This window comes from Scleropages formosus, chromosome 3 (assembly GCF_900964775.1).
Source record: "Scleropages formosus chromosome 3, fSclFor1.1, whole genome shotgun sequence".
Lineage (NCBI taxonomy): Eukaryota > Metazoa > Chordata > Actinopteri > Osteoglossiformes > Osteoglossidae > Scleropages > Scleropages formosus.
This window is the reverse complement of record NC_041808.1, coordinates 14,274,733-14,299,144: the sequence shown is the minus strand read 5'-3', so window position 1 is coordinate 14,299,144 and position 24,412 is coordinate 14,274,733. Positions and strand designations below refer to the sequence as shown.

Sequence of the window (24,412 nt, the reverse complement as noted above, 5' to 3'; positions counted from 1 at the left end):
TCAAAGGAATCATGTGAATCAGATGCAAACTAAAAAAATACAGTTTCAATTTTGTCAAACAAGTGACACTTAAATTATGGCAAGGCCTCATTTTTATATTACATCACAAAAAAAAACACTTAAGAAAAGAAAATGGCTATAGTTATTAATCCCTGCAGAGTCCATTAAAAAATAAGATCAACTCACCTTTGTTTACACTCTGAGGTAAAAAAAAAAAAAGCATGTTTGCCAGCTGAAAATTTCAACAACACGGATGTACAGTTAAGAGTTCCCTTATGTGTTGTTCAGCAGAACTTTGTCCTTTTTTTCCTCACTGCCTTCGATTTACAAATAACTGTGGCAGAACACTCGCAAATGAGCATAATGCTACCTCTACCTTCAAAAGACAGGAAATAAGCTTGAGGTCCCATCTTTATTGACTATTAAAGCTATATCCGCAACAGACTGAGTACACATTTTCTAAGTGGTGGCAGCTGGCAACATACAGTATACACCTCAAATTTGTTTTATGAGCCTTAGTAAGAATCAACGGGCATGTGGAAGCGCCAAGTTTTGTGCTATTCAACAGGCTTTGCCATTAAGATGGAGAATTATACCTCCCTTCAAACATCAGATTCAAGTGCTCCACCCTTCTAACCAAATATATGCCTTGTTTCTACCAGCGTTCTAGGAACACACCTGTGAGGGCCATTTCACCAATTGGTTCATATCCTACAAAAACAGACAAAAGCATGGCATTTGTAACAAGTCTCTTTTTGTATCCAGTTCTCTCTTCTTTTTTTTTAAACAGTGTTAAACAGTCAGAGTATTCAAGTTAACCTCCTTTTCAGGTCACCCTCAGCATACAAGTGGAAAATCATTATGGCAATATATAAAGAAAACATTGAGTATACACTGATTTCAGCCATATGTTTCAGATATAATATTGCCAAGAAGGAAGGAAAATAATATACACAGTTTGTATTACTTATAGCTGGCTATAAGCAGCTGTAGTCAAGACAAGCTCTTTGCTCTTGCACTCACTGAAGGAGCATTCCAAACAGCAGACTGAGCAGTCATTGCTTCAGTCACCACTGTCCCTGAGATGCGGAGCACTCTATGTTCAGTCAAAACACCTTACCACCCTCATGTTAAAGGGGACATTGTAAGAAGATAAATCATCCCGTGGTAAAGTGAGTGCTTACATAGTGTCAGCACTCATTTGAACTCTCAAGTTAGGTGTGGGTGTGGTGTCGGGACTCAGGGAAGATGCGTTTCCCCGGAAAGGACCGTTCACATTATTCGATGGGCTGCATTTCTTCACTTCAGTTTCTTTTAAACAGCCAGTGCTCAATGCATTTCTGTCATCAAGTATTCAGTGGCTTGCTTGAGAAGTGGCTCATGAAGTAGTTCATTTCTTTTGCATCCACTATGTTCTGTATTCTCTTTTTGCTGCATCCTTAGCGCCTTGGTGCTGCCATCCTTTTCAGCAGTGGTTCATCGTACACCCAGCACTCCCCATCCTCGTGGAACAACTGCAATTGAACACATGCACTCCTCAGCCATGTACAGAAGCATTTCATCATTCAGTGCTAGTCAGTCACAACACAATGCACAAACCCAACAAAATGAAGCCATTTAGTCAGAATATGCTTGCTTTTCAGAGTAGACAGTAACATCACCGACAGGAAGAAAACAATAGCTAGCTGGAGTAAGCATGTGCATCCAGTGTACACAGTCGGTAAAGGACTAATCACAGAAATCAGAACGAAGAGGAGTTTAAAACTGCTCTTAAAAGTAACCCTTCTGGATCAAAACTCTAAAAAAAAATATGTTGCTGCCAAAAGAGTTAAGTGCTTGCTGGGAGAAGTTCTGTGATGCCCAGTGCTTGTTGTCATTTTCAAGACACTGAGTTTTAATGGAAACATTCATAACACTCTTTCCATATCATGCAAAGGTTAAGAACAGAACTAACAGCATAACTGGTAGATATTCTCCCTAATGATGTAGAATTGCTGTACCACATAGCATCCTCACCCTGGTTTCCCACTGCACCTCCTTCTCCTTCCGCTCTCGTGCCTCAGCTCTCTGCCTCTCCTCCAGCTGGTGTTTAGCATCTGTAGCAGCATCAATGTCCTTCAGCTTCAGATTTAAGGTCACATCTTTCCACAGTCTGGGAAATACAGCGAGATGGACAATGAGATGGAGGCTAAAATGGGAGAGAAAGTTCAAAGCTCCCAGTGATAGGAGCCAGGGTACAAGGAGAGAGGCACACAGTGATGTCCAATCAGGCCTTGCAATTTCAAGAGCTTGGCTTTTATATGGATCAACCATTTTTAAAACCTGTTTTCTTGAAGGGGGTGCACATTTGACATAACAGTAGAAATACAGAAATTTTTTCCAAAACCACAGAAGTTATAAATGTTTGTGCCCAGAAGCAGTCAACAATGTGGAGAAAGAGGCACATTCAGTCCCCTTCCAAAACCAAATCTCTTCTGCAAAATGCATGTTGCATAAAATTACACCATAGTTTATATTTAAGACTGTAATTTACATTTGTCATTTTAGAAGTCACATTTATATCTCACATAAGAGACAACAAAAGATTTAATGCTTATTTACCTGCGGGATTCATAATCCAGCTGGTCCTCCAACTTTCTGACCTTCTTCTTGATGATGCCCATTTTCTTTGTGTCAATAAATACTGAAGTCTCCTGCATGGTGAGAATGTACCACAGAAATCACAAAAGCACACTTCTTGTGATAAAAAAAAAAAAAGATATTTATATAATATATTTGATATATTAATTCATACAGGGATAGTTCAAGTCAAAGCCCAGTCTGAGTTGCAAAACCATTAATCTAGCAACAGCATTAATATTTGCATTTTTATACAGGCTTACTGAATATTAAGTTTCATGTATGCTGAACTTACCCCTGAAGTCCACTTGGCATGCATTACTCCATTCCACTCTCCCTCAATGGAGCAGAAAGGTTTCTTATCATTAGGAGTACTAAGTCAAGCCAAAGAAACATACCACTATTAGAAGGCCTAAGCAAAAAATTCAAGAACAAGCAGTCGGACAAACAAAATTCAAGTTTGAATGCGTTAAAATTCAAGGCAACATTCAAATACGTGGCTGAAATGATCAGTGTCTTCAGTTGCATGTTACCTCACTAAGGACCTCACTTACAAAATGTCTGCTGTTATCCTGTGCTTCTTGCCGCCGTAGAATGGCTTTGTGTGGAACACGATGTTGGCGCTGTAGCCAGACTTGGAACAGGAAATGCTGCACTCTCCTCCCAATTCCACCCAGGGGACAGTCAGGATCGACCTGGGTGAATTAACGTCTTTTCGGAATCGGAAAGTCGTCCTCCATATTTTTTGTGTTCACAAGTGAGCCCCTCGGCCAAAGCAGGAAGCAGGAAAGCCTACCTGCCGTAGCCATTGGGGAAGGTAAGAATGTAGTGCTCGTCATGTTCCAGGCAGGACACACAACCTGCAAGGGAACAGAGGACAGAACAGGACAGAGACATGGGACTGAAGGTAGTATTTGACAGTGTCAATGTTCCTTCTAATGGGCACATCCATGTGATGCACTAACATAACTTCATATTTCAGATCTAATATAACACAGCAGGCCAGATGTGAAACTTCTAACCTGGTCCCCTACCTTGGCCAATGTTATGGACTCCAATTGACATCCCGAGGAACTTTGACTTGGTCCAGATGTGGGCATTGAACTGGATCTTTTTGCTGTAGCACTCAGCATAGAATGCTGAAACTGAAGGAAGAAAATGGGAGAGTTACTGATGCTCTGGACAAGTACAGCTAAGCGGTCTAAACATGCCTCTTCTGTAGACCGCACACAAACGCACTCACTGGGAGGGTGATGGGAGACCTGCTCGGCCACAAGTGACACGCTGTTCTTCCCACACCATGGTACTGGGCCCTCGCACACGGGCTCCTGGCGGCACAGGACAACAGCAGCTTTTTGATAATACAAAGTCCCTATCAGTTGTTCTTTTAAATTTAGTTTTAATACTACTCCAGCAAAACTTGCTCCGTATTTGATTCCAAAGGTGCTTCCAGATTCTTCTGGACTTAGACAGTAGTTAACTTTTCAGTACTGCACAAAAGTTTGCATGTCCAACCCATTCACAGACCAGCTGGGTACACAACATGCTCTACATCTCATGCTCCTCCCACAGTTAAGAAATGTCCTGATCACTAACTGAAACAGAATTAGTCAGCCGAAAGAATAACATAGTAAATGTTATGAATAAAATTTCAGTAAAATGGTATATATTATCTGAATGCAGTTCAGGCAGTTAAAGAGTGAATTGATCACAGAAGGATGATTCATGCTAGATTTTTACTGAAGCTCACCTGCACCATTACATTTTCAGAACAAGTCAGTCCTGCAGTATGTTTAACCAAATCCCTTCCAGGTATGTATGACAATCGTACATTATATGAACATGAGGACAAACTGCGTTGACATTTATTCATTTAACAAAGGCTTATACCCTGATCAAAACTCCTGCCAACAGCAACTTACATTCCCATCAGTGATGAACAGAAGCAAATTAGACTAAGGCTGAAATGCATGAGCATTTCCTGCAGTCCCTCCCATCTCTTACCCCAGCTGTGGCCTCCTCGCCCTCCACAGCCAGGTCCCAATGGCAGAGGAAGATCTCGCCCAGGATGGGGTTGTAGGGCTTCTTGGCTACAGAGCCCTTGCGTCCAGCATGGAAGGCTGAGAGGTACCACTTCACCACCTGGACCATACGTTCTCTAGGTTCCATCTGATCTGCAATGCTGTGCCAAAAAACAGGTAGCTCCACTGAGGCTGAGTCAGAAGTGCTGCTGAATATCCACTATGTGTCACAGCATAGTTGAACAAAGTATTTATGTCACTCCATACCTAACAAACAGGTCTGGATGCGCAAAGAAGTCAGCATACATCTCTAACAAAGACCTCCTCTCCAGAATGAATGTGGGCAGAACTACCTAGGAAGAGAAATGTACATGACAAGAAGTTTAAGACAGCACAATACTCCCACACTGACTGAAAGGGGGCCAAAACACAGTCACATTTATTCATTCACACTTGGCAGAGCAGCGACAGCAGTGAGGCTGAGGGGACATACCTTGGTAAGATCCATGCCTAAGCGCACCTGGGAGAGAAGGTGCATGATGACACTCTTGTGCTCTTCCACAGACTCTCCCTCTCCCTCATCATCACGGTCATCATGGCTGTCAAACAATTCTGCCAACATCAACAATTTTACTGTTGTAATTTCTGTCAACATCAACAATGCAACACAAGATGCACAAAACTGTTGAAAAGGAGTACTCGAAGAAAATAAATGCATCAAATTTGGTACCTGTGTCAGTGGTGCCATTGGACAAGGACGAGTTGAGGGAGTCATTGGTATCAGGGCGTTTGAGTCCTGTTCTTGCACCACTTGCAACTGGAGAAACCGAGGAACTGGAGGAGTTACAAAACAATTCAGGGAAAGAGAAATGGAGTGGACATTTAAAGTGACTGTGAGCACCATCACTTGGTTAAACACATTATAAATTTAATACTGCTGATTTCTCTTATCCAATCACTTCCTGATCCAAAATGAAAGTATGTTAAACAGTATCTTGCAAAAACATCAGTCAGGGCGTAGACATCATTACGACAGTAGGTCATCCCAAACTCACGATTCACAACGCTTAGGGGAGGTGCTGGACTGGTGGAACTCATCAGCATCATAGAACTCATCTTCACTGCTGGAGTAGGAGAACTCGGGGACCGTGCTTGGCGGTACGCTGGCATGACATGGGGAGGCTACCCCACTGCTGGGGCCAGAGAGGCAGCTGGCTGCAATGTGGAAATGAAAAGGGGCACAGAACAAGAAAAACCTCAGCAAAAAAAAAGGCTCCCACCTACTAGACCTAAAGAGAAGTGAGTGCTGCTTTTTAATGCATCATTCCCTTAACACACACACACACACACACACACACACACATTTTCAGAACCGCTTGTCCCATACGGGGTCACGGGGAACCGGAGCCTACCCGGTAACACAGGGCGTAAGGCCGGAGGGGGAGGGGACACACCCAGGACGGGACGCCAGTCCGTCGCAAGGCACCCCAAGCGGGACTCGAACCCCAGACCCACCGAAGAGGAGGACTGCGGTCCAACCCACTGCGCCACCGCACCCCCTTTCATTCCCTTAACAGTTTACCTGAATTTATTTACCTATAAAGGTCTTCCACCTTTAGCTTATAGCAATGGTGTATCCATTGGGTGTATAGATTCATTTCCAACAGTCAGTAACTAGTTAAGGCTTGCTTACATATGGAACTGATTTGATTTAATCATGCCCTTAACTCCTGAGGTGGAATTAAAGGCTGCCAGGATAAGATCTGAGGAATGCCAGCGTATGGTGTAACTACCTGTGCTGTTGGGTGTGGGGGTCTGCAGGCTGCCAGAGGCATTGCTCACAGGTCCAACAGCAAGCGAGGATGGTCGTTCATCTGCCTGTCCCGTCTGGGCGACATCTAAGTGCCAGGAGATACAACGTGTTCAGTAGTGACCACTCAGCACTGCTTAACTGACCACAAAGAAACTGATGTACCTTGATGTGAAAAACATCAGTGGGACAAACCCAAAAAGGAGGGTTTGAAAACAAGCACAGGACTGACTATACTAGAGATGGTTAAAAGAAATTACCTGTTAAAAGCATCCATTAACCTGGAAATGATCTATTCCAGCTTTTGACCACAGTAAGGACATATATTAATTTCACACCAATATTACAGCACTATTTGCTTTCAAATATATGATATTTATGCATACACAGCATTTATAGTATTGTGAAAAAGTATACCCCATGAAATTCTCCCCCCCTCATTTTTGGGCAAAAGGATATTACACTTCATATGCTGACAATACTGAGGGATAATGGTGATCTAATTTTTAAAAATATAATTGAACAATCACATTCCGCACTTAATTTGTACCATTTCAATCAGCCTATATGCAATTGTGTGCTTTTTCTACGCAATTTGTACTATTTAAGTCAACATAAATGCAATTTCTTTGTGCAGAAAAAGTTAGTACTCTCCTAGGTAACAGAATCAGGTGCAACAAAACAGATATAAATGATTAGAACATACTTAGAGAGTAACTTGGAGGGAACTGCCCAATATAAACATTAGAACCATGTGGTCAGGTTGGATCTTAGCAATTGAAGTGTGTGGATACATCATGTCAAGAACAAGAGGGCCCTCAGAGAAAAGACTGTTGATGCCTATTAGTTTGAGAAGGGTTTTAAAGCCATTTCCAAGCATCTAGTAGTCAATTGTTCCTCTGTCCAAGTGATAATCTACAAACAGAAAAAATTTCAAACCACTGGCAATACATCAAGGTCAGATCATGCTACCAAATTCAGCCCAAGAGCTGACTGAAAGGAAGTGCCCAAGAATCCCAGGATAAAAAAAAATCAAGTCTTCCCTCCATTAATGTCAAACTGTATGGATCAACAAAGACAATGACCCAAAACACTCAAGCAAATCCACAAATGATAAGAAGTAGTAGAGGGTTATGGAATAGCCAAATCAAAGCCCACACCTTAATCCCATAGAAATGCTATAGTGGGCACTGAAGGGGGCAGTACATGCAAGAAAGTTCATCAACAGCACACAGCTGAAGGTGTTCTCTAAGGCAGAATGAACAAATATGTCATCTAGTCCGTGTAAGAGACTGATAGACAGTTACAAGGAACACCTACAAGAAGTGATTTCTGTCAAAGGGGGCAATACCAGCTATAAACTGGGGGGGGGGGTTCTTGTTTTTTCCACAGCAGACACTGCACTCCCCTTTTTGTTGAATAAATAATTGTAGAGAATAATTTTCGTTATATTAGATCATCTTCATCAATACTGTTGAAATAAAGACCAAACATCGATAAATGCAAAAATACTGAAAAACACACCTTTTCTGGGGGTGTACCTAGTTTTTTTCCCCCCCCCCACAGTACTGTATATATATTTAGAACCCCTCAAAAATTAAAAATTGCTACAGTGTAACCAAATTACTGTGGAAATAAACTGTTCTATGATGACCAATGAAATTTCACATATTTCAAAAACCGCACAGATGGGCTACAGTATAAAACCACACTATCACACGTTAACAAGCACCATAAAGAGTGGTCACTCTTTCCTGTGGCTGTTTTCAATTACTGTAAACAACAGCAGCGATACATGAAAACGTAATGATGCTGCAGGTGGATCATACACACCTGAGGGGGCAGTGCTCTGGGTGGGCATATTGTGGACTGTAGATGACTGCAACGGACCGAGAGGATAAATCCCATCCACTGGGTTGATGGTGCTCTACACAAACAAAACAATAATGCAGAATAATGACACATAAAGTATGCAAGTTCAACACAAAAGTAAAGGGTATTTAAACTTTTTTCAAGTGTTTATTTAGCTAATTTGCATTTATTCCTGCACAACACCCAACAGGTTGTCAGATTGCTTAATATAAATGTAAAAACGCAAGCATTATGTAAACTCAGTTCACACTCACAACCCACTTTTCAGTAGGAGGAACATTAGTACAATAAACTACATTACTTGCAGGAATCCATAACTTCTCCCCCAGTAACCCAGCAACAAACTGGTACGAGTCATATCAGCAATACTCTCCACACAACGCAAAGCTTAGCAAATCATAACTTTGGAAAGATCAGCCATCCAAGGTTCTGTGGAAGTGTATAACACCAAACTGAAAAATCCTCATCTGATGTAGGGTCTGCTAGACAGGCTCTAGCCATCTTTCATGAAGGTCCACTTCTGAAAGTCAGCAGGCTTATATGAGCTCCCTTATTGTGAAATATTTCACACAAAGCGAGGCTCTGGTTTTCCAGTAAGTCCACCACAAAAGCAAGATATGCGGTCTGCAAATGACATCGTGAACGTGTAAGAGAATATGCAAGCAGATTCCAAGGAGGAAAAGGTTGGGGGGGGGGAGAGAAAACCCTCAGTGCCACCAAGTGGGTAAAAAAGGACAGCATTGCAAAACTATCCTTCTAAAGACTGAAGTTAATAATTAATCAGAAACCTCATAGCACTCAGGGTGGAAGGTTGGGGGAGGAGGCAAGGGGAAGAAAAACAAGGGGGGGGGGGGGGGGGGGGAAATTCAATATTGCTGCCATTCTTTACCCATGATTCAGTTGCAGGTTCTGATTAGGTACAATATTCACGTTACAAAACACATTCTTCATTTCTATTGGCACAAAAGAATTTACACACAAATCCAAAATAATGAGAAGCAGCACTGTATTTCTGGTTAAATATTAATGCATAATTCAATTTAGTTTATAGTTCAAGGGCTAAGAATTTGATGAAAGCTGCAGTTCAAGGGCTAAGAATTTGATGAAAGCTGCAGAGTTCCTATCTCTGGACATTCCTCTACAAGATTTACTGCACTGGTAGCAGGGAACTGAAAATCTGGCTTCAGTAAATTATTAATGAACAGTACATTTCATTCTGAAATATTTATCAGTGTTATTTTTGATATTTCCAATTTTAATGTTTGTAAACTCCAGAGTTTCCTTTTTTTGAACACAAATGTGAATTTATGAACCAATATTAAGGAGCTGGTAAATGAGGAAAAATAATAAAACCTGTAGTTCTGGATTAAATGTACTGGATCTCTTTAATATTCTCATCATTTCTATTTACCAAAAAAATAAAAAATGTTACATATATATGATAATCATATAAGATATCACTTTTTAATTCCATTTAAATTAAACTGCAAATAAAATGCCACAATGGAATAATCATGGCAACTTCCCATCAGAAAACAAATTAGCCAAAAAAAAAAAAAATTCAGATGCCAAATATTAGAAAGTAAAACTTAGAGGTTCCCACTTCCGAAAACAAGGGGTGTCATCAAAAATGACAGTGAAAGTGACAGCAGCGGAAAAAAGCAGTAAGATGAAAAACAGATTTAACAAAAATACTTTTTTGCCAGTTTTTCCTCTCTTTTTTAAGTGAATAAGAAGAAAAAAAAGAAGAGATACAATAAGTGTTGCTGCTTTGTGTTTTTGATGTTCAGAGAAAGTGAAAACTTACAATTAGTCTTTGTGTGCTACTGCTCATTACTTTGGTCCTTTAGATTTTAAAAAGAAACCATCACAACGCATTTATCATCCCTTACATTTGTGCAAATGTCAGTGCTGGACATTTGACAACCTCACAATATAATGTGTTATTAATGGAAATTTACCATAATGGCTTGTGACATTTTGTAGTCATGTTGTTTCCACAATTCAAAGAAACAAACGAAATCATTTTACCTTGGCAATTTGCAGCAATACAATGCAGTGCTTAATGGATTCTACCATAGTCTGGAAAAAAGAAAATACAAAATAAGTGGAGGTTTTGGGCAATTTTAAATGACTGTGAATAAATGTCTATTTCCCATGTTTCCCAATCAGTAAATTATTAATACGTATATCCAAAGGTATGATACTTACACATGTAGATTCCTTAAGGTTTTCAATCTTCTGTAAGGAAAATGACCACAGAAGAACGTGAGCATGTATAATGCAAATGTTGAACAGAACAAAATATTTACTCTTTTGATCTGCATCAATCTTCAGTAACTTTCCTTTTATCACCACAATATCTGATAAAACATCTTCTCAGTGAGATCTAAAGTAAAGAAGATTCATCATTGTAAACACATCCACTGGTGCTATCCTTACTGAGTAGGTTCCACCCAGCAAAGAAGTATCAGACAAACACAGACTTTTACATAAATCAAATTTCACCACCATAAGTCATACGTGGAGGACGACTTACGCGACGACACTCATCTACTTTGCAGTCCTTTATTTTGTCATCAAAAAGCTGCGGGTGAAGAAGTGCAAAGTGAGATTAATTCCTCTCACCACGTAATACAAGCCCTTTGTGTTTACAATGCACAACAAGGCCATAAGGCTGTTGCTCTGTTCTATAAAAATCACTGAGTGATGGCTGAAATACAAGGCTAGAACTTGTCTTAAATTGTGCTCTTAAAAACAGTATTTAACTTGAATTGTAATGAATCAAAACAAGGCCGCATAAAAAAGGAACCTGTTGAACTTTAAGCGGATCCCAGCATATACTGGGTAAGAATAGTTAAGGCACTAACAAAATTACCACAATGTTGATGTCACTGATAGGTGACAAAAAAAAAAGACAAAAAAAAAAAAAACAAACACACCCAACAAAAACACATATAAAGTGCTTACCTTTAATTGATCAATCAGAATTTGCAGGTATGCATCTGCCTCCGTCAGTTTCTTGTCAAAATCTTGTACACTGGGCACAAATCCTGCCTCTGTCTCCTAAATGACAACAGAATGGAACATTATTTTAGAAATGACATGCTTTTCACATTTTCAGACAACTGCACACTGAACTTATATTCCCCTTCAACACATTGACAGCCACCATACAAAAATACATAGAGCGATACCTTGATGGGAACAAACTGGAGCATTGGCTTAACCCTATACTTTAGGTTTGTGATTTTCCAGTTCTAAGTTTTACAAAAAAAATAGTTTGTTGGTTAAAACACAAATAAATGATTGCCACAACACGGTAAGCAGTAAGCTTACTCCCAAAGTGCAAAATGTAAAGCCCTAGTATGGCAATACAGATATGACACAGTGCAGCCAGTAAAGTGCCCAAGCTCTACACATCTATCAGGTCACTTTGGCAGCATTTGGTCTGAATACCCATGTGCTCTTAACTCATCCTTTACAATTTTTCCACAGTTACACACATTTCTTGATGCAGTTTCATTGCTGTATGAGCAGATGAGTTAATTCATATGATTCTATCTATTCATTCCATTCAACAAATCATAAGTAATGGGAATATTGCCAGTCAGCAAAAAAGGTGAGACCAATCTTGTGAAACTACACATAAATTGGCTTTACTTCTATTTATTGAGGGAACTTGTTGCTTGTATGAGATATAAAAAGACCCATCATGAATACACAGGCAGTCAGCATTCAAGATACTCATACAGATACTGTGCTAGTGATGCAACAGAAAGGGAGGGGAAATCCTGACAGTTAACTCACAGAAGTACCACCATGTTCTGTTTCGGGTCCTTTACTCTTCCTAATCTACATCACCGTCAAAGCGCAACAAATCATAATGGTTAAAATGATAATGGACAAAAGGCAATATACAAGAGTCTCAGGGGGGTCTACTGGTCTTATAGTTGCACAATAAGCATGACCAAAAAAAAAAAAAAAAAAAAAGTGGATGGATGACATCAAAGCACATAAAAATCCAGAAATACAGTGAGAATAAAAATCATTCACCCCTTGGATACTTCATCGTGTTAAACATGATGGTTCCACAGAGCAACTTTACAGTATTTTGTGTTGACGAGTGCCAAAAAATCTCATTTAAATACATTATGGTCTGCAGTGTTAGCACAATAAAATGTAAAAACTTTTATATGCATTGTAAATTTAAATATTAGCATTGCTTCAATATTATTGAATATTTAACAACACAAGGCCACAAGTGGGGTGGGGGGGGGGTCAGTTCAGGCCTGAGGAAAGAAAACAAGCTTGAGACGCCTGAAAACAAAATCTTAGGGACTGGGATGAGCTTCCGATACCCTGGAGGCACTGTTTTAAATTAATTTAAGTAGTAGATAGCAATCTCCTCATTATCAGAATACCAAAACAAGCAAGACTGGCTAAGTGTTGGCTATAATTTGTAAGACCTCTTTAAAAAGGCTAGATTGCACAGATAATTCTATTTCATAGAACCAGAAGCCCAAGACTAAAAATAGATAATTCTGTGATGCCTGAACTCAGTAATAAACCACTCAAACACACACACACACACACACACACACACACACACACACACACACACACACACACACGAGTGAGCCTGAGTATCTCACAGCAGCTATAAATAGAGCAGAAAATCATTGCATGGATTGAAAAGTCTGTCCTGCCCAATACATTACAAAAAGCAATCCCATATAATCCTGAGCAAATATAAACTAAATAAAAAATTAAATCTCCCTAGAGATTTCCTGAAGCCAGGCACAGGGTGTCTAAAAGTATTTTCTGAATAAGTAGGGGTCCATTAATCATTCTAGTCGTTCTTTCTAAAAACCCAAAAAAAATTATCTGTACAACATCAATTCACTAAATGTCAATCAAGATTTTGTAGCAGGACATAAAATGAACATCTTGGTCACATCCACCGCATTTCTGTGCTATTGTGGCTTTAAACAGACAAGAGTATTTTACACAAACTGAACTCTATGAATTGGAAACAGCAAAATACAATAAAAATTAAGAAATAAAGTGTCAGCAGCAGCACATTGTCCTGTTAAAGAGATCATTCTAGCTCAGCAGACGGGGTCATAAACTCACAGAGCTGACCAGCAGAGAGTGCCGCTTCAGCAGATGTCAAAGTGTGGTCATTCTAGCCAAACACCACAGAAGTGTAATCATATGCACCGCATCCACAATGAGTGGCTCATTTCTCTTCACTACTCCCAACTTTCTGTACAGTTCGAATGCCCCACCGTGCTTTTTTCCCCCCATTGTTATTCTTACTGCCTGTGACATCATTGGCTAGAGCAGGTCAAATACGACCTTTTCCTTTCTCGAGATACGAAGCTGCTCCTTGCTCCTTTTAACACCGTCTCAAACTTTGCGACAAGCAGACACTGGCACGGACGAACACAAGATGGATGAGTAGAATATGAGGATTCACTCCCGGGGGGAAGATGGGATCAGCTGGAAAACAGCAATGATTTAAAGAGAAGCAGTGGTGCCTCCCTTTGACTAGATAGGAATCCCAGTCAGATGAGCGAGTCACCAGCAAGCCCTGCTCGGACTGGCTGCAGGTCCCACATTCCTCTAACCTGAGGACGCAGGAGAAAAACAGGGCTGCAAATTGACCATGAAGAATGTGGAGAACAATGAATGTTACTAGATTAAAAAATAATGAATAAATTCAATTCGGTCCTAAGCATCATTATCCAGTATGTTAATGATGTTAAGGAAATTCTGACTTCTGCTTCTCAGTAACTAATTTATTTTGTTATTCATCACTACTCGAAAGCCTCCTACTGTCACAACACCCTTATCATGTCTGTATCCTGGAAGACATTCATGTCACAGGTTTATCCTCTTTTCTTGCAGAAGTTTGTGGCACAGTTCTGTACATAGTTCTTGTTTCCGTTTTGCATTGTTAAATATAGAAATATTGATTACAAAAAAAGGAACAAATTAATATTAAGACAGTATATCATTTAAAGTGAAATGCTAAATGTAGCATCTGAAACAGGAATGAAATTTTACAGGTTCCAGCCAAAATCTGTCAGAAAAGGAGGGGGAAAAAAAGAAGCATATAGATGAACCCTAACCTTACACCATGAGCAATAAGTATGCCCAAGCCCATACCTGCAGCTGTAGGGTATGTCTGAGAATAGTGCCCTCTAAGGCGTGGATCCACTTCTCCCTCTCATCAGCATCACGAGCTGAAGGGGAACACACACCAACACAAAAACAAACCCGTTAGTTTGAGCAACAGGACAGCGCCCATAAACAAGGCAGAAAGTGGGAACGCCCAGCCTGGTTCTGCAATAGGCAGGATGGGGCAGCAGGGTGGTTAAGGACACCGAATAGTGGTCTCGATTTCAGGTTTACGGTGGGGTCCTGCTGCAGGGTACTTAACTTGAGCAAGGTAGTCAACCAAAGTGCCTCCGCTGCCAAAAATACCATGATGCTTATATGGGGAAAACTGCAAGATTGTTTGAAGAAAACCATCCAGTGAGCAACAAAATAATATTAAAGTCCTAACTGAAATATGGTTAATGCATTTTAAGACCTTATTTCAGCCCTGGAATGTTCCTTGAATCAGACTGACCTGGTCAAGTATGAGAGTTTAGGTCAGTTAAGTTTTATTCCGCATCATTTGTCGCACACCTCATGTTGCGGTAAACTCTGAGACGCCTTATTTGGAAGGGTGATACGGAAAAATTAACCGAATGGTAGTGAACTGAATCTGATTTAGCTTTGCAGTGAAGTGGGACCTGGAGACAGGAGTCACAAAGCTGGCTTGGCCGGTCCAGTGGGATTTGCAAGGGACGAGACTGAAAATTAAATGGAAATAAGCGTGGTGGGATCTTACAAAACAGTGGGGAGTAATGGGATATACACTTTTTTAATTAAGGCGGGCAGAAATGAGCGTGAGCCCACAGCGCTGAGGTCGGCACACAGGAATAGAAAGGCTTTGTCAGCAAGTAGAAGGACTGTTCCTGCATTAAGTACACATCACTGCCCTGGTGAGCAGCATCTTCCTCCAACAACTACTGCATTTATTTATTCCACACCGAGTCAGACCCCACATTCTTGGGGTGGGCCTTGCATCAACACTCAATTACAGACAACTACACCTGAATCAAGACTTTGTCCAAACAGCCTGAAGACCAACCTGAGCCACTGAAAGGTCTGACCCAAAGATACTGAAAGCTGATAGTACTCTTTTGGTGCCATTTTTACATAGAGTACAATGGTAAGGATGGCTTGCTGTTAAAACATATCCATGGATCAATTTTACATTTATGCTCACACTATAATAAATACACAGACAACTGTATTTCAGTTGTAATCTTTCATAAAGATTTTTGGTGAGCACATAGTAAATTTTCATAATTACACCCAAGTACACATACTGTATTACAACACTAACAATTGAACTACAACAGCTAATGAACTAAATGGGGGTTCTCCACAGTACCAGCAGTGTCTACTCTTTTTAAACTCAGCAAAATTATTTAAAACAACTGTTAAAAGCATTTTGTGTTCCAAAAACGACATGTTTTTGAAATGGCTGATGACCTATTTTAGATTACATGAAGCCATATATACGAAATGAGATACTGGTTCGCTTCTGTTTGAGTATAAAAGTTAACAGAAGCGATAAATCTTACTAAATCTTGTTTGTTTGTTCCGAGAGCGTAACATCATCTTACCGTAATGCATTTATAGGCCAGGACTGAATGGAAAAATCATTTTCACATTGGACAACACTACTGCATGCAAAAAGTGTAACATCAGAAAATAAAAGCACAGGCTGAGGACAATTCTTTACTTTTATTTCACTTGTCAAGTGCATGCATAAAATACCCTACCTTGTTCCATCACCCTCATACCTACCACAAAACTTGTGCGAATAACTTGATAAATCAGCTCCTTGGGTGAAATTCCACCAACAGAGCAAGTTTATCAGGCAAGAGAACAACCCTACCTTGAACATACAGTAGACTCCAGGTGTATCAAGTTACCTGTTCATTTCGCATGGCCATATTAATATCCCCCATGAGATGATGGCAATGCGTATCTAAAACTTTTTCCTGAATTGTAAAAGCAGAAATGAAAAATGAATCAAGAAAAATTCTCTTCTTTGCATACTGCGGCAGAAATCCTTTCGCAAACTACTGCGAACTGACATTTCAAGAGAAAGTTTTTTTTTTTTTTTTTAAAAAAAAAAAAGCCTCTACTAGACAACCCAAACACCAAAGCATGACTAAACAACCTGTCAAATGCATCCACTGACCAAAAAGAAAACTGTTAATGCAAACAGACGGAAAGCTGTCTCTCACATGTCACAATACAAACACTGAAAAGTTTAAAATCAGACGAGATACCGATATGCTTCGTAACAAAACGATGAAACCTTGGATTCAGGTTGCCAGGTGTGAAACAGACTCATCGCTGAACCTTAACACGAGAGACAACCCTGTCCATTGTTTGCCCAGCGCTCCAGGCAGCATCTCATCTAGCTTAGTTTACATCTCCTGGTTGTGAGGAAGATGCTGGGGGAGCTCTGGAGGATCTCAGTGCACATTCTAAGGGAGCATTCCCAGTACACTCTCCAGAGCTTGTGTAGCAATGGCTTCGGGCAACACCCCAGTGCTGTGGCCTGTTTCTTTGAGTATTTACATCCAAAGACACATTAAAACACTCCCTCTCACTTCAGATCACACAAAATCAAATTTCACCTGCCATTAATTCCCTTCAATCTGACCCTATCCCTCAATGTTTACAATTATTTATTTAGCTGCACCTTTCCTGAAAAGCTCTAGACAGCTGGTTAATTCTTACTGTATCAATTTATGGTTAGTACCTCGCCCAAGGCCACAACAGCAGGGATTCAGCCCTATGATGTTTCAGTACAAGGGAGTAAGTAGCTCTAACCACTACAACACCTGCCGCCCCTTGTGGACCTTTGCCCCAGTGTGCAATGATGACATATATAGCACTGAATTGTTTTGAGAAAGCATATGTAAAGCATCCATGGATACTGCTCAACTCAAATCGTAGACTTGTGCAGATAAGGTATTAATCTGGAAAATATTAATTTGGAAAAATTCCAAAGCTTCAGGTTTGCATGAGGGCTATATGGGAAAGCATGGGGGGCAGGGGGTGAAGCAGCGCATTTGGCCTGTGCTTGCTATGTGGTGGGTCAGGGGTTCGAGCCCCGCTTCGGGTGCCTTGCGGTGGACTGGCGTCCTGTCTAGGGTGTTTCCCCTCTCCCTTCGGCCTTGCGCCCTGCGTTGCCGGGCAAAGCCCCGGCTTGCCGTGACCCCGCTCGGGGCAAGCAGTTGTAGGCATCGTGTGGGTGTTGAAGAGCCAGTGTCACCAGCATGTCTACAGGCATTTGCTGGCAGTAGAGTGCATCAAAACAGAGTGAGATTTTAGGATAAAATTAATTTGAATGTCTTCCATTGAGTTTGTGGCCTGTATCTTGTGTTCCTGTGATTCGGTGAGTAAAAAACATCACACGTTCATGGGAAAACCAAAAAGTCTGCAATAAATATTTTTTCAATATTTTTAGATTTGTTTTACCTTTATAAATTTTTAAAAATGTATTTTTATATCCATGCCTTTCACAGAAGCTACCCAGGCAATAGTGGTACATCTCTTCTATCATACTTGTAGATAGATAGATAGATAGACTTTATTGATCCCACAAGGAAATTATAATGTTGCAGATAAAGTTTTATGCAGCTACTAATGTGATGTATGTTATTTTTTTCCACCATATGAATTAAACTAACTGTACTTAAGTCTGCATCCATGTCTCTCTTACTGCTAATGCAACGCACACATTGTATCTTCCACGAGATGTACATCACTTTGGAGAAAAGTGTCTGCTAAATGAATAAATGTACATGTAATGCAACAAAGTACATGTAGGTGTACATGTAGATGTAGGCGACAAAGCAAAGTGGCCAGATGCTGAGAAATGTTACATATATTGCTCCAAGTTAACAAAAGACAATAAAACAAAATTCTGGTGACGGACTGGTGTCACAGCTATGGAGTACCCTGGCGCAAGCTTTTAAGTTTGCGCAGACAAAATGACCCTGCATAGGACAGTCGGTGAAAATGGAATAAATAAGTCTCCTGGCAATTTCTGAATTAAATTTTAGATATATCCCAGGTTTTTAAAGAACATATTAGATAAACAAACAAGGGATGTCTGTACTAAGTTTGTATTGATTGTGAAGTAATGATTTCACTAAAAACAAATCAAGTTATGAACAGACTTCCAATCCCAATTGTGTTTGTATGTTCCTGACACATTGTATGGCTCTTTCAATCTTCACCTACTGTACACCATTTGCAGATATTCCTGCGATGAGTTACCTGTGCATCAAAAAATAAAACACTACTTACGCTTTTGAAGTTTTAATTTAAATTTTCTGACATCCTCTATTTCACAAGAGCACTAGCTGCTGAATAATTCTAAATCTGCAAAAGACTCGATTTCTGCAGAATATAATTCGACATGGAAAGAAAACATTAAAAACGTAAAGATCTATGCATCTGGCAGAGCAGTAAGAACCATGACTCAGCATCGACACTCTGGAAACTTAACAGCCAAATTTCTCATGACAGACAAACGTAGTCAAGATCAAAACAAGCTCGATAACTACTGCAGAGACCTAACGGATGAACCTGATGGTTTCAATGCTGAACGGCCAGGTAACTAATACACAGCTGTCATTTTTCCCCATTGCTGTCAAACCATGTCAACATGCTGAGGACTGACCGCAGTTATGCGTTTCAATAACATGTTCAACAACTAATATTAAAAACTACTAAAGTTACATGTTATGTGAGCAAAAACACTCTGCCTTACACTAAGTTTTACAGCGATGCTCCAGTGTTTATGTTGCTGTTCATCATTCTGTAAAAAAAAAAAAAAAAAGCACCAAAAGTACTACTGTGTTGGCAAGATTAAACGTGGTATCGCACTGTTTTAACACACACAAAAAAAAAAAAAAAAAGCACACTAGGAAATAAACGCACAAGAGCCAGCGCTCCAGAGACGCAGCCTTACCCTTTTGACTGCAGAGCGCCAGCAAACAACGCCGGAACATAGCAACGGGACAGGGCATGGAGGAGGCGGAGGTAGGTGCCAGGAGACAAGAGAGGACGCAAGAGGATGGTGAGGGTTCGAGTGGTACAGCAAGGAGCTCCTGGAAGCATCTCTCTTGCTGTCAGTGCCCAACAGGAGTGGAGGCAGAGGGACTGTATATCGAGCTTTAGAACAGCACAGCTGCAATTAGCTGCCATTCCAATATTCCCACAGGCAGGAAAACTGCAACCAACAGCAGTTAATAAAGCAGGCTGGCACCTCAGCCCAGTGAGGAGGAGGAGGAGGAGGAATTCCTGCTTGCTGAAGCTGGGCTTCTGCATTCTGGAAATGTAAAAAAAAAAAAGTGTTTCAAAAGCACGGTGCTTCGCCACCTTGTGTTTGTTTCTGTGTGCTTGAGCAAGGATGCGTGCCAGCAGCCGTGGAACACGAACCAAGAGAGCGAATGAGTGAAGCAGCGAGAGTAAAGGACGCGTACGTGTCACGGAGCGGCAGATGCAGCCTACGCGAGAGGTAAGTTTACGCGAGGGGTGACGGTGCAGCGGAGGCAGGAGAGGGAAAAGGAGATCGCCAGGGAGAGCGGCGGCTCGCTCACCTTGGAAATGAAACGTCTTCTGGTCCACGGTGATGGTGAACGTGCTGTCGTCCTCGTCGTCGATACCTATTACAGCTCCCTGGGAAACCAGAGAGGGGTGAGGCGTCACGTCACCACCTACTGCATGCAGAACACAGGAGCCAGAAACACAGGGGGAGGGCTGTCTGGGAAGGACTGGGAGGCTATGAGAGAATGACACTGAACTACAGGGTAAGGCTTGGGGGGCTGGATCATTAACTCTGGATCTAGGACAAAAAGCCCCCCTTAATACATTTACTGTACACATTATCAACACTCACAGAGGCATTAATCACTTGCTCTCATTTTTTGCATGCGACAGCTCCCCTGTAGCGTAAGCATGTTTTTTAGCTAATATTAAAAGACACTTTGCCTCCATTTACACATTGCATACATAATTGATGGAACAGTAGCTATTTTATACTGACAAAAACAGGGTAAGAGCAATTCAAATCTGACCGGTGGATACAAAAACATACAGAGGGTGCTATTTCAACAGTAGGATGTTTACACTTCATCAGAGCTCAACAGATCACAAAGGCTGAGCGTTTATGCAAATTTATACTTTGACTAATTGGCCCAATTAATCCATTACTGAATGGCATACATATTTATACAAGGCACTTGTGCACAGTTCCAAAATTACAGCACTGTGATATCATTTAGTAATTCATGATGAAAAATTAAATCGTTCAGATGCTGTGAGAAAACGGCTACATGTTCAAAACATAATGTCCTTCCCATTATCAATAACCACTTGACAAATGCAGGGTCAGCCAAACAATGTCGAACCAACGCAACGATCCTCGGGTTTGAGGCCACAGCAGTCAATGTAAAACAAAGATTAACTACAAAATAAAACATAACCTGGTTACAGCTGAAGCCATCATGTGACAGCGATGGACCCTATCCCCTGGCTTCCCAAAGGCAGAAATGAGAAGTGGAACAATGCGGAGAGCCACATCGATCTAATCATGCCAATAATGCGGTCGTGATTGGGGCAACATGTGAACTTTTCTCTCGTGTCACTCAGAGCTCCTGACTCGCGTCCTTGTTTACAGTCCATCACAACGGCTTACGGCACCTCAAGACTCCAGTCATTCCCACGTGACGTAACAAAATCCTGTCGCTCATAAAACAAGCAGCAGTATAAATAAAGCCCACTTCTAAAGGCAGTATGAAAACAGGAATTGACAAAAGGCTGAAATGTGTCTGACTAGCTGAGCAGCTTCCATATCAGCTAGAAATTAAGTTGACCTCAACTCTTCTTCACTTCCTTCTAGAATCGGTTAACTGATAACCTTGTTTGGCTGAGAAGTGCAGATCACAGTGCAGAACACAAAGCGATTCATTTTAAGGCACAACGTAGCATTATGTTTTTATTATGCACAGCAGCCTTGTACCACAACCCTTTTTGGTATTAAATTAATCATTTGCTTTTAAAACTTACATCAACCTCGAGATGTAGAAAAACACTGCACAAATAAAACGTGCAGCTACCCGTCTATTACTATTATTAGTAGCAGGGGGCACGGTAGTGCAGCGAGTTTGGCCTGTGCCTGCTCTCTGGTGGGTCTGGGGTTCAGGTCCCGCTTGGGGTACCTTGCGATGGACTGGCGTCCCATCCTGGGTGTGTCCCCTCCCCCTCCAGCCTTGCGCCCCGTGTTGCCGGGTTAGGCTCCTGCTCACCGCGACCCAGCTTGGGACAAGCGGTTTCAGTCTGTGTGTGTGTGTGTGTTAGTATCAGTAGTAGTACAGCTAAGAGAGGATCAATACTGCCATCTCATGGTAGAATTCAAACTGTTCCTTTTTGAAGCTAATTTCCTTCCTAATTTTCTATACAAAGAGTTAATTCCAGAAAGAGCTGGACTGCAGGACATCCGAACAGGGCACAGCAAATAAATGTCACTAGCATCACATTTTTAGCAGAGGAGGAAGATCTTGGTTTCTCACCCGCAGTCGAACACAACCTCTTCTGGAGCCACGCATCATCTTATCCTTGGACTTAGAAGAACAAAAAAAAAAAAAAAAAAATGAAATTTGGAATTTATTTTTATTCTCAGTCCCATTACAACACATCACAGTCCCAGTAAAACACAAGAACAAGGTTAGGGAATACATGCCACTATAAACACGGAGAACAATACTATTAATAAAATATATTTTTTAAGCAAACTTGTACATGCATAATGAGTACAACGACACTTTGCGAAGGCTACACATAATGCGTGAAGAAGCATTAATGACAAAAAGGTGAAAAGCTCGGCGTTAAAAGGCCGAGCGAGGCTTCGCTGGTCTTCCTTCCTGAGAAAATAAGGACAAAAAACATTAAGCCTTGTGACTTAGAGCACAGTTCCGACAAATGTGTTGTATAATACATTTATTTCCAGCTACAGTTACGGGTTGTTCAGCAGATACACAAAGTGAGTGATGCAGACGTGAGATATTCAAGGCAGACGCTTCAAATTTAGATTCACGGGGGCCCTCCGCCCAAACCTGAGTAAGAAACAAGAGCTGCAGTAAGAAACAGGTGAACCTGGACACGTGTCGCTCAGAGGGATTAATATCACATACAGACAGGGTGCTTTCTTGTAAATGAAACAAATCCACCGCGTTTCAGGAATATTCTGTGCTGTAGTTCCCTGCGAATGAGCCCCGCTGTGAGAATATGCAGGGCCATTTGATACTCATTCAAATGATAGATTTACAGGACAAATGTACAATGAAAAGGTGAGATACGAGTTGAAAGGAGGAGGAGATGACAGCTGGTAGCGTAGTGGTTACAGCTACTGCCTCTGGATCCAAAGGTTGCAGGTTCGATCCCACCTCTGTCTGTAGTAGCTACCCTACAATCGCTACACTAAAGTTACCAAGCTGTGTCAATTTACCCATTGTGTCAATGGGTAAATAACTGTAAGCTTGTAAGAAATGCAACCTTAACACTGTGAGTCGCTTTGGAGAAAAGCAATAGCTAAGTATTAACAGTGTAAGTCGCTTTGGACTTGGAGGGAAAAATTGTGAGCTGAATGAATGTAAATGGGACAAAAAAAAAAAAAAAAAAAATCATAGGAAATTCCCAACTCTAGCAGATGCTGTGTCACTGTCACACACGCAGGCTCTTGGAGCCGCTTCGCTTCGTCAGTTCTTCGCTCACTCAGGCGATTGTTATGTGCGCAGCCCTACAATCTATAGCATAGCGCCGCGCTGCCATAACGCGAAGGTCCCGGATGCAAACCCTCGCTCAAGGTACCTACCCTGAATCAATGGACAGTTACCAACCTTGATGTGTAAAATGGCTCAAGCCCTGAACTGAAGTTATCGGACACCGGCGTAACAGCCCCCAGATGAATAATCTCCAGAGAGTTTATCATTCATTTCGGGTTTAATGAAAAGTGAAGGAAAAAAGACGAGAAACAGAAGTGCACACACCCCCCTCTGTCTTGACTAGTCGTCACACCGGTTTCCTACTTCAACGGTCTGCACGTGCAGCAGTAGCTGGGGCTTCGCGCCGCTCTTCGGTTTAAAAGTCAGTGCAGTTCTACTAGTCGCAGTGCTGCTTCCTCTCTCGGACTCTCCTGCCTCACAACTCACTCAGTCTCCACGTTTGAGTTCTGACACTCCTCGAGCAGCTCACACGCCTGAAATTAATTACAAACAAAGACAGGTAAAAAGAGAACTAAAAACAGCCCAGAGCAGAAAACTCTGGTGTCTCTCTGAAACTGCCCACGGCGGAGAAAGTCACAGGAAAAATCTCAGCAGCCACTGACTCGGTGAATTTGCTCTGCACTTGTTTGACTCAAACAGGCAGACAGCCGTATAATTATTAGAAGAACTAAAGTTGTGTCCAGTTTGACGCCATCGGATTCTGCCTTTCAAACCAAATCAAAACAATCACTGAGAACCACTACCGATTTAAAACACCAGGAACAGTTTCAACATGCACCCGCCCACTACAATTATGATTGGCTGTTGCTTTGCCTTGTCCCGCCCTGACACGAAAACTGGCCAATCAAAATCCGAGCACTCGAGATTGGCAACCTCGACATCCAACGGATATCCGCAGAGCTTCCAGTCTCCGCCCTGTGGCCAGAATACCGATGCAAATCACCCCACTGCACTACTGCCAAACGCAAACGGTCTTTTCACCGAGCTGGTCATGTAGCTTAAATATGCCCATACATACCGTGTAGTAGGACAGCAGCCCGGCATTGTAATCCAAAACAAACCAGCGGTACTGCCAGCCTTTCATGACGTTAGTCCATTTGCTCAGCGGACCTTCCATTATGGATGCCATCCTTGCACACACAGGAGTTTGG

General features: G+C 41.3%; 1 protein-coding gene across 1 annotated transcript; it reads right to left on the bottom strand.

Annotated features, from left to right (window-relative positions):
• Positions 1–775: 775 nt before the first annotated feature.
• On the bottom strand, positions 776–24,412 carry LOC108934918 (oxysterol-binding protein-related protein 9-like). The gene is made up of 23 exons (XM_018753132.2): positions 24,280–24,412; positions 22,050–22,100; positions 20,079–20,157; positions 14,497–14,573; positions 11,293–11,388; positions 10,862–10,909; positions 10,534–10,563; positions 10,354–10,404; positions 8,284–8,377; positions 6,434–6,538; positions 5,696–5,855; positions 5,371–5,474; positions 5,134–5,252; positions 4,908–4,993; positions 4,630–4,801; positions 3,863–3,947; positions 3,654–3,764; positions 3,416–3,479; positions 3,174–3,314; positions 2,915–2,993; positions 2,602–2,693; positions 2,017–2,152; positions 776–1,514 (listed from the first exon to the last, which is right to left on the bottom strand). Exons 1-23 carry the CDS (start codon positions 24,388–24,390, stop codon positions 1,440–1,442), a joined length of 2,166 nt encoding a protein of 721 aa, XP_018608648.1. The 5' UTR covers positions 24,391–24,412; the 3' UTR covers positions 776–1,439.

What these genes read in the sequence shown, in the direction of transcription:
- LOC108934918 (XM_018753132.2), bottom strand. Translation starts at nt 24,390, where the DNA reads ATGGCATCCATAATGGAAGGTCCGCTGAGCAAATGGACTAACGTCATG. An exon ending in GACATACCCTACAGCTGCAG is followed by an intron (nt 11,389 to 14,496) that starts GTATGGGCTTGG and finishes GTTGTCATTTAG; the next exon opens with GAGACAGAGGCAGGATTTGT. An exon ending in CTGGATTATGAATCCCGCAG is followed by an intron (nt 2,153 to 2,601) that starts GTAAATAAGCAT and finishes TGTATTTCCCAG; the next exon opens with ACTGTGGAAAGATGTGACCT.